General features: G+C 41.2%; 1 protein-coding gene across 3 annotated transcripts in view; it reads left to right on the top strand.

Annotated features, from left to right (window-relative positions):
• Window positions 1-18,581, top strand: part of CLC-F (chloride channel F) — an 83,052-nt gene that overhangs the window by 16,631 nt on the left and 47,840 nt on the right. For all 3 annotated transcript variants that reach the window (XR_015543010.1, XM_087392450.1, XM_087392449.1), the window contains one exon: window positions 4,425-4,827. Coding sequence is in view for 2 of the 3 variants with exons in the window: in XM_087392450.1 (XP_087248576.1) it covers window positions 4,425-4,827 (403 nt within the window). In the remaining variant the exon portion in view is untranslated. The remainder of the gene's footprint in view (window positions 1-4,424; window positions 4,828-18,581) is intronic.

Here is an 18,581-nt window from a genome sequence, read left to right on the forward strand (position 1 = left end):
TTGTCATGTTGATTCAATGTAAAAGTATGATTGATGCACATGAAAAAGCCAGGTTGTTTGTCCAATCGTGATATCCCAGGGCCGTTGTGTCCCACAGAGACTCCAAGTTACCAGTCAGTTTTGGATGGCTCTGTTTGAAAGCTCTGGTACAAAGCTTAATTTTCCCAGCAGCTGTCCAATGGTCAAACAGAGATCTACAATCAATTGGCCTTTGATGTATTGAATTGTTATGTTGCAGATACACAGGGACAGTTGCTTCTATTGGTGTAGGGGATCCTCAATGACACCCATCTAACAAGCAATGTGAATAAGGCTGCCTATGCAGCCGCCTTTGAGAAGAAGTTCAAGGCTCTTCTCACCAAGATCTGCGAGAAGGTGTACAAAGCAGATCGCATCATCGAGTTTATGAGTAGATCATTGAGACAGTGAAAGAGCACATTGCCAAAGCCAAGGAATCTTAGTAGACCCATCTCGTCAGTTGCAAGGAAGGGTAGTGGGTCTACCTCAATGCCATGAACAAATTTACTTAAGCACATTGGGAAGCGGTGTCCACTGTGTGTGTGTGTGTGTTGCGTTCCATGGATTCACTTACATGCTAATTCTCTTTGGCATATGGCAAAATCACTTGCTTGGTGGCGAAAGACTCTCCGCAATTTATGGAGAAGCAAATTGCCTCTCAAGCAAAAGCTTTTCCTATGGCGTTGTCTTACAGGAACCTTATCCGTGGGGGTCACTCTGGCTCAACGAAGGATTGCATCTGCTTCCTGTCTTCGATGCATGGCCCCTTCTGAAACGGTGTCTCATTTGTTTTGGATGTGTTCCAGCACTAAGACCTTCTTATGCAAAATTTCCATGTCGCTTCGCCTTCGTTTCCCTAACTCACCTTTTGGGAAACATTTTTGGCTTTTTGGCAGACTTCCTGCAACCCTGGTCCATTACTCTTTATTTTTGAACTGGGTCAGATATTGGGCTTTTTGGACCATCTGGCAGGATCACAACATGCGATATTTTGGGAATCTGTTCTTGCAATCTTATGAATATTTCAGACTCTCCCTACGGCAATCTATCTATGATGCTTGCCATCAAGGAGATCTTCCTCAGTCATGCCTGGAAATAGTTTTTCTTTGCTTTTGATTTCCTGTTGAGGCTCTCTGTTTTTTTGAGACCCTCATGTAAATTTTGCTGATAATATGATCATGGATTTACCAAAAAAAAAAAAAAAGTGTGTGTGTGTGTTGCTTAACTCACTGGAAATTTTCCACTCGATGATATTATGAACAATTTTGAGGATTTTCTTACAATAGAGTTACACTCAAATGTTTCAAAGACTTTGGGTCATCACCAGGAATGGACTTCCTGTTCATGAAATTGCCCCTCCTCTACCAATCATGGCCTTCCCTGCTCTTGCTCTTCCCCCAAGACGAGCTTGCTTCACCCCTCAACACTTTTCCCTCTCCTCTTGGTCTCTCTCTTCTTACCTCACCCCTTAGACTGAGGCGTTTTCAGCCTCTCGTCAGTGGGCTTCTTTTGCTCTAGCCTGTCGCCCTTCTCTGTCCAGCTCTCCGTTTCTTCTGCCAGCACCCTCCCATTACTCGCGGTATGTTGCGATGCCCCTTTCTTTGGACTTTCTACTTGCTTGGACTAACTCCATTTTGTCTGAGTAGGTTGCCATTGTGAATCCCCCTTCTGGAGATGGAAGCTTCCTTTATGGTATGCATGTCAAGCAGCCGCTGCGGTTTATTTAGGTCCACTATTGGCCTTGATGGCACCCGTGAAGAGTGAAAAGCGACGTCATCAAAATGGTTACATCTTGCTTATCTTGTCAACAAATGAAAGCAAGCCGATGACTTCTAGCAGGACTTCTTCAGCCTCTTCCAGTTCCAACTGAAAGGTGGGAAAGTATTTCCATGGATTTCATTACAACACTACCACGATCCTCCCGAGGTAACACTCAGATTATGGTAATTGTTGATCGATTGTCCAAAATGGCACACTTTGTTGCTTGCAAAAGCAGTGCACATGCTCCGGACATTGCCAAACTCTTCATACAACACATCTTCAGACACCATGGATTGCCCAAGAATATCATATCCGACAGAGATCCTAAGTTTACCAGTCACTTTTGGATTTCACTGTTCGAATCTTTGGGAACAACTCTACTGTTCAGTTCAGCCTACCACCCAGAATCAGATGGCCAGACTGAAAGAGTCAACCAAGTTCTGGAAGAAATGCTTCGACATCATATTCAGTCACGCCTAGCAGTTTGGGAAGAGTATCTACCACTCCTTGAGTTTGCTTATAATAACTCTTTCCATAGTGCCATCAACATGACTTCATTCCAAGCAGCTTATGGACACACTCCGATTGTACCAATGAATTTTGTACTTCAACATCGAGTGGCCCTAGCTGATCAACTGGTTCAAGAAATGCAAGACATTCTACTCCAAGTCAGGGATCATATGCGAAAAGCGCAAGAGCGGTATCAACGGTCTGCCAACAAACATAGATGTCACCGGGAATTTGACACTGGTGACATGGTGCTATTATTTGTAGCCCCACATCGCTATAAGACGGTTAAGTCTGTGTTTCCTAAGTTGCGACCAAGATACTATGGACCTTTTTGGATCGTCAAGAAAAATTCACCTTTAAGTTAACAAATTGGAATTACCACCACCATGGGGTAAAATCCATCTGACATTTAATTTTTTTTGGCTAAAGACGTACATTCCAGGCGATGAAGCAGTTCCTCCTGCAGGTGATTATGTCCTAGAAATTGAAGACGATTATGTTCTCCCCATCGACAGCGAGAGACTTGACATCGACTTATCACAGAATTCCTTGTTCTTTGGCGAGATCTGGACGACTCCGACGCTACTTGGCAATCTGATGAAGACTTACAGCAGTACCCTGACATTTTACAGCAGTATTTTCAGAATTTACCGTGATATTTTCTGCATCAGTTCATTATCTCCACCAGGGTCTTATTTTGAGTGGGAGGGGATGTCACAATCTGTGACATATTCCTTTCTCTATATCTAGACTTATGGATGGTTTGATGAATGGACACTTGTGGAAGGGTATGCCCTTTTGACGGGACACTTCCTATGAGGCACAACCCTTCACAAGAGACATTCTATTGAAGAGACATTTCTATTGTAATGTACCCTCTCATCAAGGGTCACACCCTTCACAAGACGTACACACCTCTTCATGCACATACACTTTGGAGTACACACCTTTTCATGTGTGACTCTCCACTCTCTATATAAGAGAGGCCCAATTGTATGGATGACACACTAGAGATACACTACAGACACTCAAGCAATATAATTATTCCTTGTTCTTTGCTATTTCAGTCTCCTTTCTGTTCCTTAGCACATTTCTAAATATAGTAAATCTAGGATTTCTTATAGTTTTCTTTAGTAGATGGAGGTTGCAACGTTACTAGGATATTGTCATCATTCTAGGAGGCTTGGACATGTGGCCAAGGCATGCCTGAGTTTCGCTGGTGGTTAGGAGGAAGGTTTGGGGGGTGAGCAGTAGGAGACCACCCCTCCTTTGCCACCAATGGTGCAGGCTGCACATTCATAGGTTCTTGGATCCTAGTCCAGAACAAGAGAAGGAGACACTATGCATAGAAAAATGCAATAAGAAGAGCAAGAAGGAGTTGTTAATTGCCAAATCAATTGGCGAGAACGTATAGCGACCTTGACAAGTGGTCGGTGCACCTCGATGGTCTCAATCTATTTAGAAGCCTCGGAGTTAGAGATGCCCCAATATCCAAGTCTAGTAAAGCACCACCCAGGTTGGGGAGTATACCAATCCCCCTTGGCTGTTGGCGCCTGCTTCCAGGGTTCTCTAGGCGTTTTTTTTGGACTGCTGAATTTGTATTCCTCAAAGTTTCTAATAGAAGGTTCCTTCCGGGGGGGGAAAAATTAATGGCAAAAAAGAAATAACATTGTTTCCAAAAGGATGTGATTTGAGGACATGGATATGGTTGAAGTTTAACCAAATGTGGCATTTTCTTACCTGTGACCTCCATTGGACAAGCATACGAGCATTAAACAAATTATGGTGGTAGCTAGTGCAGTTAGGTGTAAGGATCACGCCTCAGCCATTTAATGGCATGAACTAATGACTTTTTTTGGCAAAGGTTGTATGATGTCTATAATCCTACACAGCATAGCTGTTTTGCATGCAAGTCAAGGCTAGAGTTGTAGCTCTCACTAAAGCTGGAAGCTTTTTACGAGATCGTGCTATTGTTTCATGCTTTATTTCTGTAATGGTCTTGGAGATTGTGTACTTGTATACTGATGAAAGTCGTGTATGTATGTACCGTTGATTCTTTGAATGTCTTCGTCATTCAAAGACATTGTCAATTTGTTTCTTTCTGGAGGTATGCTCACATACTAATCTGCGATCAGGAGCACATCATCCATGATTGGGCATGGGCTGGAACACCTCATGAAGGAGCAGCATGGCTTCGACTGCAGCGCCTTGCAGATACATGGCATCGTATCATGCTCATTCCTGTTACAGGGGGAGTAATTGTGGGAGTGATGCATGCAATGCTAGGCATTATTGACCAGATTAAAGCTTCAAGGTCCAATGAAAGGCGAAGATTTGATCTGCTTGCTGGGTTGTGCCCTATAATTAAAGCCGTCCAGGCAGCGGTAACACTAGGCACTGGCTGCTCCCTAGGGCCTGAAGGTCCCAGTGTGGATATTGGCAAGTCCTGTGCACTTGGCTACTCAGAAATAATGAACAACGACAGACAGAGGAAAATAGCCCTTGTAGCTGCTGGTGCAGCAGCTGGCATCTCTTCAGGTATTCACTTCATTGTCTTTTGCTGGAGTACTGTGGTATAATGCGTGCCAAGTTTGTGAGTTTTCTTTATTTAGACAGCAAGGAGAATATGGACAGCTTTAGAAGGGACTAAAAGGTGTGGAAAGGGGAAGCCAGTGTGAATATACATGGGTGTTTGTTGCATTATGTGTATATACATGCAATCTTAACCCACAAAAAAAAGTCATATGTGTATAACCACTGCAATCGCTGATCTACATCTATACTTGGCCCTAAGATATTTGGAACGAACACAACAAAGATGTTAAGTCCCAACCATGCTTACAGAAATTGCAAAAATTTCAAATTGAATCTTCGTTGTGATATTAAGTATGGTGCTTACATAAAATTTCTCATACATGAACTCCTCTTCATTGTGATATCCATATTGAATCTTCATTGTAATATTAAGTATAGTGCTTACTTAAAGCTGCTCATATGTGTGAACACCTCTTTTGTATACATTCTTTAACCTTAATGGTTAATATCTCCTTCTACGAAAACATACACTTGCATTTTCCCATTACCACCCTTTATTTAGCGATGTAGCTTGAGGTTCCCATTACCTAATGATGGATTAGCGTCCAAAATTATATATATATATAGGTGTGTGTGTGTGTGTACATATGTATGTATATATATACATATATATATATGCATATGCATATATATATATGTATGTATATATTTATATGCATATGCATATACATATTTGTATATGCATGTATATGTATACACACACACACACACACACACACACACACACACATATATACATATATGTATATATATATGTATACATATATGTATATATATATTTATACATATATCTACATATATGTAGATATATGTATACATATATGTAGATGTATGTATATATATATATATACATATATATATATGCATATGCATATATATATATGTATGTATATATTTATATGCATATGCATATACATATTTGTACATGCATGTATATGTATACACACACACACACACACACACACACACACACACACACACATATATACATATATGTATATATATATGTATACATATATGTATATATATATTTATACATATATCTACATATATGTAGATATATGTATACATATATGTAGATGTATGTATATATATATACATATATGTATATATATATATGTATGTATCTATGTATGTATGTATGTATGTATGTTTACATACATACATACATACATACATACAGAGATTGAAACTACACTATGTTGTGTTTTTAGAGGATGAGTTTGGGAATGTTCTTGGATTCATCTAGGTATATGCTTTTGCCGTATTAGCGGACATGCAAATTTCACCTTGTGAAGTTTTCGTCCAAGTTGCAGCCCGCTGGTATTGTGATAATTCTTTCTATCTTAAATGGTGTGTTGCCGTATCAGCTAGATTTAGATTTAGATGCTTGTTGGGGAGAGACTAAAATGAAAACGTTTAGACTTCATAAGCAGTTGTAGCTTGATTGAAGAGATTTTGGACTACCTTTTGATTAGCCTTCTCCTTTAGTGCTATCCTTCGTCATGGCTGAGTCTGCCCTTCACCTCCGGAGTGCCGACAGAAACTCAGCACGAAGACTTTGTATAAATGGATGCTCAAGTATGTGTGGGTGTGTGGATTTGTATGTGTGAGAGCATATTTTTATACTATGGTCTACACCCACTGTTGGGCGTGTAATGAACCGATTTTCGGGGTTCATCTCTAAATGTCTAATTTTCCTCCATCCTACGATTCTATGGCTGATTTACAGGCATACGAGTGGTCACATCTCATTAAATGTGCCCCTTAGATTCTCCCTAAGACCTAGGTTAACCTTTAGACCTTAGGTACTAGGGTTTCTAAGGTTCCTTGACCCCTCTTCCCACACTTTAATTGTTCTAATCCCCTTTTGCCCCCTAGGCATTGACCTATAACTTAACATAACCCTTTTTCCTTCCTATCTCACTCGATATGTCTCTGATTACAGAGCCGTCTGAACGAATGTCCTTCTCTTGACTAATCCCATTAATTAGCATACTAATTTGGGTACTACTAGGTACTCATGTCATTACATTCCCTCTTGCTTAATTTTTAGCTGTCCTCAGCTAATAACTAAACAAGGTTTAGTTCCTATCATGAATAGTGTTTGTGAACTACATGCATAATTAATCACTAGAAATTTTCTAGGGTTCTAGGATTACCCTTATCTCTTTTGTTTGATATCTTACCACTCGCCCTAACGCTTCTAATGCAACCCTAATCCCTTAGGTTCATTTTATCTTATGTGTTCATAATAATCAAAGAAAAGAAAAGAATATAATCTTTACACCTTAGGTACTAGGGTTTCTAAGGTTCCTTGACCCCTTTTCCTACACTTTAATTATTCTAAGCTCCTTTCGTCCCTAGGCATTGACCTATAACTTAACATAACCCTTTTTCCTTCCTATCTCACTCGATATGTCTCTGATTACAGAGCCGTCTGAACGAATGTCCTTCTCTTAACTAATCCCATTAATTAGCATACTAATTTGGGTACTACTAGGTACTCATGTCATTACAGGGCACTGATGATGTCAGTGGGGATGTCATAGTATCTAGTCCCTGCAATGCATGATGGAGTTTATGGTTTTCAACCTTGTGAGTGACTATCATGAGATTGAAAGTGCACTATGTTGTGTTTTTAGAGGATGAGTTTGGGAATGTTCCTGGATTCATCTAGGTACACACACACACACACTTTTTTTTTTGGGTGAATTCTTTGATTGATTATATTATATGAGTAGCAACCTCAAAATAAGGTGCTACAATTACATCAACTGAAAATTTCAGTATATGCCAAAAAGACCTCATGATCTATGTAGCGGGTCTGCACGCAATCAAAGAAAGATTGCTGCAGAGAACGCCTAAAAAAGCAAAACAGAGAGAAAGTAGGATCACCAAAGACTTTACATTTCCTATATGTCCATAAAGTCCATAGTGCCCAGGAGCGAACCCAAACGAAGAAAAGATGAAACTTTGGTATGGATGGATGAAACCCAAATAGCCAAAAGAACTTCCCAAACGGAATAGATGGGAATCTCGCTTGCAGGCGCTGTCGAAGCATATCAAAAAAATCTTGATGAAGACCAATTGCCAAACCATAAACAGAGAGGGCCTGCATTAAGGCACCAAGATCATGGGGCGTATTCTTCGCGGTAAAGAAAGAATCATTAGCATAAGCTTGAGCAACCATGCTGCGATTAGCATCCAATTCCAAGCCATGAAGTGATCCAGTAGCCATATGAAGTGATCAAAAATCCATATGATTTTGTCCGTACAGCCAGGAAAATTCCGTACAATTTTGTCCGTACAGTCGGGAAAATCTGTACAGTTTTGTTGTCAAGGGGAAAAAAAAATTTCATACTGTCAAAAATTCGTACGATTTTGTCCGTATAGTCAGGAAAAGTCCGTATAGTTTTGTACATGCTGTGCTTGGAAGCAGCAATGGCTTTACAAGGAGGAAAGCACAGCAGGTATAAAATTGTATGGACTTTTCCTGGCTGTACGAACAAAATTGTACGGATTTTTGACAGTCCGATTTTTTTTCTGACAACAAAACCGTACGGATTTTCTCGACTGTATGAAAAAAAGTATACGGATTGTATAGAGAAAACTGTACAGATTTTTTCTGGTTTTACGGGCAAAATCGTACGGATTTTTGATAGTACGATCCCCCCCCCTCCCTCCCCCCCCGAATTTTTTGATAGAGCGTATGGACACAAAACGGGCATCAAACGAAACCTCGAGAGCATCAAATTGAGGGAGAAACAAGCAGTTGCAACCTGGGAGCACGAGGGCTAGCACGGGATCTCTCTCACACACGGGAATTTTCTCTCACACACACACACACAAATAAATAAATAAATAGATAAATAAATAAATAAATATATACATACATACATACATACATACATATTTATTACATGTATGTATGTATGTTTATGCTTATATATATATATATATATGTATATGCGCACATACATACATACATACATACCTACATATATATGTATATATGTATGTATTTATGCACGCGCACACACACACACATTTTTTTTTTTGGGGTGAATCATTGATTGATTTTATTATATGAGTAGCAACCTCAGAGAAAGGTGCTACAATTACATCAACTGAAAATTTCAGTATATGCCAAAAAGACCTCATGATCTATGCAGCGGGTTTGCAAGCAATCAAAGAAAGATTGCTGCAGTGAACGCCTAAAAAAGCCAAACAGAGAGAAAGTAGGATCACCAAAGACTTTACAATTCCTATATGTCCATAAAGTCCATAGTACCCAGTAGCGAACCCAAACGAAGAAAAGATGAAACTCCGGTCTGGATGGATGAAACCCAAATAGCCAGAAGAACTTCCCGAGCGGAATAGATGGGAATCTCGCTTGCAGGTGCTGTCGAAGCAGATCAAAAAACTCACGAGAGCATGGACAATGCCAAAACAAGTGAGGCACAGTCTCCGAAGAAGCAGAACATCTATTGCAAAGTGCAGGAGCAATGTGTCGATGAGCTAATAGCTGTCCAGATGGAAACACTCCCAAAAGAACTCGCCAAAAGAAAACCTGTTGCCAAAGCGGTACTTTATAGGCCCAAAGTTGCTGTTATCTTTTCCTCCACCACTTGGCTGGGCGATGCATTCGCCAAACAGAATCACCTCTCTCTGAAACCCAAGGTTGAGCCAAAAGGATTTTATACAATGCAGGTACAGTAATCTGAGATAGCCTCAAAGGACGAGAAGAGGACCTTGGAGAAGTCAAAGCCCAATCTTTCAATCGGTCCTGGAGTTCCAAAGGAGGAATTGGAACAAAGGGCGAAAGCATAGAAGTAATTTATCGCCACAAAGGATGATAATGAGAGCCCAATCCATATGTAGTGGCTGCTAGAGAAAAGGGGAGCATAGCACCAGCATCATCTATAACATCAGCAATCGAGGTGATGCCTTTAAACGAGACAAAGTAGGAACGTCGAGGTTCTTGTAAATCCAAGGGAGGTTGAAAGACTTTTAACTAGTGAATGCTTTCACTCAAAGAATTCCCAAACAAAGATTGCCGTCCATTCCATTCCAGATGAGAAAGAACATGCTTCCAGTCAAGAAGCAAGCGGGAGACAAAGGGCATCCAGGCAAAGTGCCATCAGTGCAGCCAAAAAAGAAATCCCAGTGATCGAGTTGCCAATGACCAAACACAGAAATACTGATATGAGTGACCAGAGTCCTAATCATAAGAGCCCAAGGCTGATCACCTTGTAGAAATTGCAACAACATTTTCCCCCTGTGGGCAAGAATGTGCACATGAATATCCGTGATGTTCAATCCACCATGCATCTTGGGAGAACAAATGTGATGCATCCAAAGCAGCCTGAGACTTTTTCTGCCATGTTTGGATCGCCAGAAGAGTTTCATAAAGACAGACATGAAAGATGTAAGATCTGCCTTAGTGAACATGATCAATGGCAAGTAAAATTGAATATATGCCACAAGGATGGACTGCACTATTCGAAGATGAACGTGCAAAGGCCAGGTTGCCAGTTTCCAATACTCACGCTTTTTCCGAAGCTTAGCCAAAACCCAATCAGTTTGTTGTTGGCGAGTGAGTTCCCATCCCAAAGGGTAACCAAGATGACAAACAAACTGAGTGGGTGGAATGATATCCCCGGGCCATAATAGACTATGCCAGTCTTTGGAATGCAAAGGGAGCAGCTTAGACTTCTGAAAATTAACATGAAGACCAGCTGCCAAACCATAAATAGAGAGGGCTTGCATCAAGGCACCAAGATCATGGGGCGTATTCTTTGGGGTAAAGAAATAATTATCAGCATAAGCTTGAGCAACCATGCTGCGATTAGCATCCAATTCCAAGCCATGAAGTGATTTTGTAGCCACAAGATGATCAATATATTGCAGCATAGGATGAGTAGCAATGGCATACAGTAAAGCACTGAGAGGGCATCCTTGGCGGACCGAACAACGAAGAGTCCACTCATTAGAGATATCCCAAGAGATAATGCAAGCCGCATTGCTATCTCTGTAAAGCCAGTAAATAATCTGCTGCATTTTTTGTCCAAACCCCAAAGCTCGCTAGTTTGCGAGATGAAATCCCATTGAATTGTGTCAAAGGCTTTTGCAATATTTACCTGTAAGAGTAGAACATCCTGCCGTGTGTATTTGGCATATTCAATCCCAATATAAGCATTGGCAATGTTATCTGTGATATGGCGACGTGGAACAAATCCATATTGGGAGGGATGCAACCCATCATGCAAATAACCTTTAATCCGATCAACCACCATTTTGGTAATGATCTTGTAAATGACTGGCATGAGTGTGATTGGCCTCCAATCACCCAGTGAATCACATAGTTGCTTTTTTGGAATCAGCTTGAGAAGACCCTTTTTCCATGACAAAGGCATCTGCTGATTTTGCCATGCTGTATTTACCATTTGCAGCAAGGTCAATTTAAGAAGATCCCAGAATGCAAGAAAAATCTCAACAGTGAGACCATCCCATCCTGGAGATTTCCATCTGCCACAGGATCTCAGTGCATTAGACAATTCCCTTTTAGTGAAGGGATGTTCAAGTTCCAAAGCCTGAGCATCAGACAGAATTGGATGAACATGCTGCAAAAAGAAGTTGAGGTGTAGACACGACCCGAGGAGAAAGAGTATCCACATGCCCAAAATGAGTGGAGAAGTGCTGCACACACAAATCAGCAAGCTCTGAACAAGATGTTGACCAAGAACCATCAGGCATCCGGATCCGACAGATATTGGCAGCCTGTCTTTTGTAGTGTAAACTCTTAAAAAATTGCTTGGAAGAGCAGCCTTTATCCAAAAATGCCCGTTGTCTGGATCGAGTTTCCCATTTAGCAAGCTTTCTGCGATCATTAGATTGAAGAGAGAATTGAGCCTGACATAAGAGCATGCTTTCCTCAGAAGACAAAGGGCAAAGATGAGCAAGCTCAGTCAAACTCTGACATGTAAATTTGGCATGCGCTACAGTCTCCCTTGTGGCTTGCATATAGGATTTGCCATAATCTCGAATAACTGCTTGCATCCGAGCAACAAAAGCGTGCCAGGCATAATCCAAACCAATGCGTATCTGACGAGAGAGAGGCTGAATAGCATCAGAGACCAAGGCTTTAAAGTCAGCATGCTCTAGATAACTATTATTAATCAGCAAAAGCCTTCGGCAAGGCAATTTGTCAGTGGGAAATTCATGTAAGGAAAGCCTCAACCAAAGAGGAGCATGATCCGAATGTGTAAAAGCATGATCAACCCAAATTTGACAAGTAAAGGCATCACAATGCTGTGGATCAATCTGATACCATCTGTCCAAGCATGCCCGATAAGAAGATTGAGCATTGTGCTGAAAGGTATAACCCGGAAGCATGGGCTGTAATTCCTTCCAGAGATCAACTAGGCGCAACTGAAGCAAAAAATCAGACCATGCCTGTGTTTCAGAAGCCAACATATGAGTGTGGCCTGAGGTGTTGTCACCCGATTGAGGGGCATTATTAAAGTCACCACAAATGAAGGCATGTTGTCGCCATGGATAAGCATGCATGGCAGCCTAGATCAAAGCTCTATCACGAGAAGATTGGGGGGCATAAACCGATGCAAATTCAAAAATTTCCCCTTGAGCAAGGCATTGAACAATAATCCATCTACCATGGCGATCATTGAGAGCCACAACAGGTTGAAAGTCGTGCTTTACCAAAAAAGCCACACCAGAAAAGGAGTGCTCTTCAGCATAGAAGATATCATAACCAGAAAAATGGCCTATTTGAGCAACATACATATGCTGATTATGCTCTTGCAAAGCAATTTTATCAGGCTGCAATTGCCCGATATACATGCAGACCAGTTTCCATTTGTGACCATCACACATTCCCTGTACATTGAGAGTAACACACTTCAGATGATCAAGCATATTTACAGTTATGAGACAGGTATGTACAGCAACTAACGGGCTGTCTACGTCTGCATTTCCACCTCCATGTCTGGGCCTCTGCCCTGGGATGAAGCATTAGCGTGAGGAGAGGACAAAAGTGCAGCAACTTCTTCTTTAGGAAACAAGGTCCGATTTGCAGTCACAGCAGCCCAGGTCAAGCCAACACCAGAGTTTTCAGCATGTGTTTTCCCATGAGAGGATGCACCACTCCAAGTCCCAGAGGGCAAAGGTCGCCTCGGGGAGATCACTTTGCGAGGAGTTTGCCATCCATCAGTCAAAAAAATTTCCCCCTTTCCCTGAGGTGGAGAGGACAAAGGCACATGAAAAGAAGCATTACCATGTGAGACAGCCGGGGCTTTGCCTTTGTCTTGAACAGAGAAAAACTGTTTGGCCCCTTTGTTTTTGACCACAGAAGAGGCATTTGCATTCTTATTCAAAGGTTGAACCATTTCAGCTTGCACTGGCATGCGTGGAGCTCGGGAAGGGCATTGTGAAGCCATATGCCCAAATTGCTTGCATTCAAAGCAAGCACGTGCAAACAGTCCCCACTTGAGCTTGTAAAAGGCACTCCCCATGGAAACATTATTCACAATGACCGAATATGAAGCTGGAGTGGTGGGATGATATGTATCCCACAAAATGCAGAAGCGATTCAAATTGCCATTTGGTCGTGGTGGACATACCACCTTACCGAGGGAAGCTGCAATTTTAGGTAGAAGAGAAGACAAGCATTGAGGAAAATCCACAACTTCTACCCAAACAGGGCAATGATGCCGAATCAATGCCTGGTAATCCCAGGTGGGAGACCAAGGCAGAACATGGACCATCTGCTGGCCATAGAAAAGAGGAGAGTGCTCCAGCAAAACTTGACGGTACTCCTCATCAGCCATGATGATCTCAAAAAAGCCCCTCGTTGCATAATGAACTTTTTTGACATAAGAACCACCCAGGGTTCGAGTCAACCAATTCCCAACATTTGCAGCAGCAGGCATCTGTCCTGGGAAGAAAATTATAATGGCATGCTCTGCATACTCCTTAACTGGATCAAATATATCATCCACTTCCACCATAATGCCAGTGGTGGGAAGTGGATCTTTCCAACCTTTACGGATGTCTTCAAACCCTTTATGCATAACCTCATAAACAAGCTGAGCCTCAGCACAGTCATGAAGGGAATCATCTGAATCCATCACCTGTTTTTGTTTCTTGTTGGAAACTGACTTGTCTTTGTGAAAGGTTTTCCTATAGGAATAATAGGCCATTCGAGTTAAGGAAAAAACTTGGAAGCAGCAACGCTTTACAAGGAGGAAAGCACAGCAGGTACAAAACTGTACGGTGTTTTCCGGTTGTACGGACGAAATTGTAGGGATTTTTGACAGTACGGAATCCCCCCCCCCCCCCCTTTACAGACAAACTGTACGGACTCCCCCGACTGTACGGGCAAGACTGTAAGGAATGTATGGATTTTTTGACCGTACGGAATTTTGAAATTTTTTTTTTCTGATAAGCTAACTGTACGGACTTCCTCGACTGTACGGACAGAACTGTCACACACACACACACACACACACTCTTTTTTTTTGGTTGAAACCAAGAAAATTACATTATATAACATTCATTTACATCAAGGCAGTGCTCGAGAAAAGAGCCAATGCCCTATCCATCAGAAGCAGTAAAAGAAAAGCTGAATACAAGAAACATCCAAATCGTCCTCATGTAAGGCATCATATAAAGACTGCCGCAATGAGGTTTGGAAGAACTCATAAGGGTGTTGAAGGGGAGAATTCAGATATGCGTGATTTCGCTGCAGCCAGAGGGTCCATAAGGCCCAGTATCTGATCCATTGAAACAAAAGAGAATACTGTGACAAAGAAACTGATAGTTTGCCATACATCCAAAAAAACCTGTAGAACCTGTGTGCAAGAAATCTGAGAGATAAGAAATAGGAGATCTTGTCTAGAAGGTCTCTGGAATATGAACAAAACCACAATAAATGCGGAATACTCTCAGGAGTATGATGACATCTTGGACAAAGAGGTGAGGCAATCCTCCTTTGAGCCAATTTCACTCCCATTGGAAGAATACCAACTATGCATCTCCATAGAAAGAGTCTCTGCTTCAATGGCATTTTCAACTTCCATATCAATTGCATCAGGCTGATGACTTATTCAGAGGCCATAGAGAGTTAGCATGATGAGCAATCCAAGGAGGAGGTAATATCAATCGATAAGCCTGTATATAAGTCAATAAATGCAAAGGCTGAGAGGATATTCTTGGACTTGAAGACGGAAGGTGCCAATCTTGAAGCTTGTCTCTTACATTCAATGTTGGAATCGGAACCAAAGGGAGTAAGAGATCAGCAATGGATTTCCAAATAGTTCTGTGATGCATCCCAAGATTGTATTGTCGACATGCGATCGGAAAAGAGAGAAAATGTCCTTGCATATCTACCACATCATCAATGAACCGGATGCCCAACTTCATAAGATTGTAAGCTCTGATTGGTTGTTGTACAGCAAGGGGAGAGGAAAACACAGCACTCCAATGAATGCTTTCCATTCTGAGTGAGGAAGCTATAGCAACAGGATGGGGAGACCATTTGATGTGAGAGAGAACTTGCTTCCAATCCTGAATCAAGGAAGTAGAAAATGGACAACCAGGGATTTTACCTTGAAATTTGCCAAGTACTACTTCCGATTGATCAACTAGCCAATGTCCATAAGCATTTGTGCGCATCTGACCACACAAAATTGCCAACGTGATAGACCAAGGCTGCTCTTGTTGAAAAAAAGTCTTGAGCATAGTGATCTTTCTTGCCAACACATGAAATTTGATGTTTATTATATTCAAACCACCATGCATTCTTGGTGAACAAAGCAAGTCCATTTTGAGCAACCTTAAAGCCTTTTTATGAAGCTTAGTTTTCCAGAAAATCTCCATGGCTTGAGATATAAAAAAAGTGAGATCTTGAGATGACCAATTTATTAGAGGAAGGTAGAACTGGACATAAGCTAGAACAATGGACTGAACAATTCGAAGCCGTACATGCAAGGGCCAAGTGGAGATTTTCCAATATTCTAATTTGTCCTGAATTTTGTTTAACACCCATGATATTTGTTGCTTATTTCTGATTTTCCAGCCAATGGGATAGCCCAAATGTCTTACTATGTTTTCCCGATAAATAATCTGGCCGGGCCACAGGATAGCATGCTAGTCACAATGCTTGAGAGGCAAGAGTTTTGATTTCTGAAAATTAATTTTAAGACCAGCTGCCAACCCAAAATCTGAAAGGGTATCCATCAATAGGCGAAGCTCGGAAGGACTGTTCTTTGGCATGAAGAATGAATCATCTGCATAAGCCTGAGCAATGAAAGGTCGTGAACCAGAAATCTGAAGCCCCACTAACTGTCCAGTATCAACCAGATGATCCATATAAAGAAGCAAAGGATGTGAAGCAATTGCATAGAGCAAAGCACTAAGAGGGCATCCCTGTCGAACTGATCGTTCCAGAGTCCAAGACTCAGACAAATGATTCCCTATAAAGCATTGTGCAGTGGAATCTGAGTAAAGCCAATATATGACATTAACTAGCTTTGGCCCAAAACCAAGTTTAAACATGATTTGAGAGACATAATCCCACTATACCGTATCAAATGCCTTTGCCACATCCACTTGCATGACCAAAACATCTTGAGCTGAATATTTTGCATATTCCATTGCAATGAGAGTATTAGAGATATTATCATGGATTTGCCTTCTTGGAACAAAACCATATTGCCTGGGATGAAGTCCATCATGAAGGATATCCTTTATCCGATATACTAACATTTTAGCAATAAGTTTGTATATAACCGGCATCAAAGTGATGGGCCTCCAGTCATCCATTGTCTCACATAAAGGTTTTTTGGGCACAAGCTTAACCAGACCATGCTTCCAAGCTGAGGGAAGATGTTGGTGCTGCCAGGCTACATTAATGAACTTCAAAATTGGACTTTTCAATTCAGCCCAGAAGGCTACAAAAAATTCAACCGTCAAACCATCCCAGCTAGGGGATTTATGTTTACCCAAATGCTTGAGGGTTTCATCCAATTCAATATCTGAAAAAGATATTTCCAGCATTGAAGCTTGTTGCAAAGGAACAATAGGAGAAACAAGCTCAATAAATCTGTTCCGAGCCAATACAACATGAGGTGTAGAAGAAGATGGCTGAGAAAAAAGTAGCTGAAAATGATCCAGACATTGTTTTTCTAGCTGAGATAAAGTCAGGGTCCAAAGACCATCAGGTTTCCTGACCCTCATGATAGATTGACTTTGTCGATGTGCATGTAAATTCCGAAAGAAAGATTTCGAGGAACAACCCTTATCCAGCATAGGTTTAACTCTAGCCTTGGTCTGCCATTTGGAAAGCTTGCATTTATCATTGGCATCAATTATGGAAGAAGCACAAGACAATAAATGCTGCTTAAAAGCATATAGAGACCTTTGATGGCTAATCTGTACCAAATACTGCTTGAATGATTTTCCCCACTGGATATGCTGTCTGGTTTCTGCCATGTACCATCTTCCATATTCCTTAATGACATTTTGTATACGATGGACAAAAGAGTTCCAAGCAAAGTCCAGATCCTCGTGAGCATGGGATAACAATGGCCTGCAAGCCAGTCTGATCATTTGCTGGAATTTTTCATGAGAAAGATATAATTGATTGACCTGTAAATGTCTGACTGAAGAGAGCTGCATGTCATCCAGAGGCATTCCAAATGAAAGGGAGAGCCAAAGTGGAGTGTGATCAGATAGTTGCTGAGAATAATCAGTCCACATTTGACATGTATATTCATCATATTGCTGAGCATGAATAAGATAACATCTATCAAGCCTGGCCCAATATTCTGTAAAAGCATTATGATGATATGTAAATCCCATAACTGAAGGGTGAGTTACTGTCCATCAATCTGCAAATTGAAGTGATGAAGTCATATGTTCCCATTGCTGGATTTCAGAGGGCAGCATATGGGATTTATGCGTGGTATTGTCCTTCTAGTTAGGAGAATTATTGAAGTCACCACAAAGTAGAGCATTTGAAGACCAAGGATAGCAGAATTTTGAGAGGCATACAAGGAGCCTATTTCAAAAATCTCTCCATTGATTATACATTGGATAATCATCCATCGGCCACCAAGATCATTATATGCTATCAAGGGCTGCAGATCATGTCTGGCTAAAATGCACAGCCCAGAGATTTGTTCAGATCCGGCGTAAAATATATCATATCCTGAAAAGAACCCATGCTGGCCAGCAAAAGAATGCTGATTATGCTCTTGCAGACACACTACATCTGGATGAGTTTTATTTATATAATGCCATAGGAGCCTCCATTTATTCTGGTTGCAGAGGCCTTGTATATTATTTAAGAGAAGCTCGCATGAAAATATGTACAAGAGATGAACAATCCTAAAAAAGAAAGGGAGGCATCAAGCCTCTGCCATTGCCACAGGGTCTTGCTGACCCTCAGAATCCAATTCCCTTACTAGATCATCTTCTTCACAAAGTGGAAGGCCCTTCTTGATTGCATTAACCGGTGCCTTTGAAATGGGGTTGCTCGAAGAGGTAGAAGGTTGATCCGGAGAAGGAGCAGAAGCATCCCAATTACGAGATTGGAGAGGTCTTTGTTTGAGAGGCACCGTCTTCTTTGCAGTCTGCCATCCCTCATGAGAAGATGAATTATTTTCCACTAACTT

This window comes from Dipteris shenzhenensis, chromosome 21 (genome assembly GCF_047967505.1).
Source record: "Dipteris shenzhenensis isolate YYH24624 ecotype China chromosome 21, Dip_SZ_1.0, whole genome shotgun sequence".
NCBI classification, from domain to species: Eukaryota; Viridiplantae; Streptophyta; class Polypodiopsida; order Gleicheniales; family Dipteridaceae; genus Dipteris; species Dipteris shenzhenensis.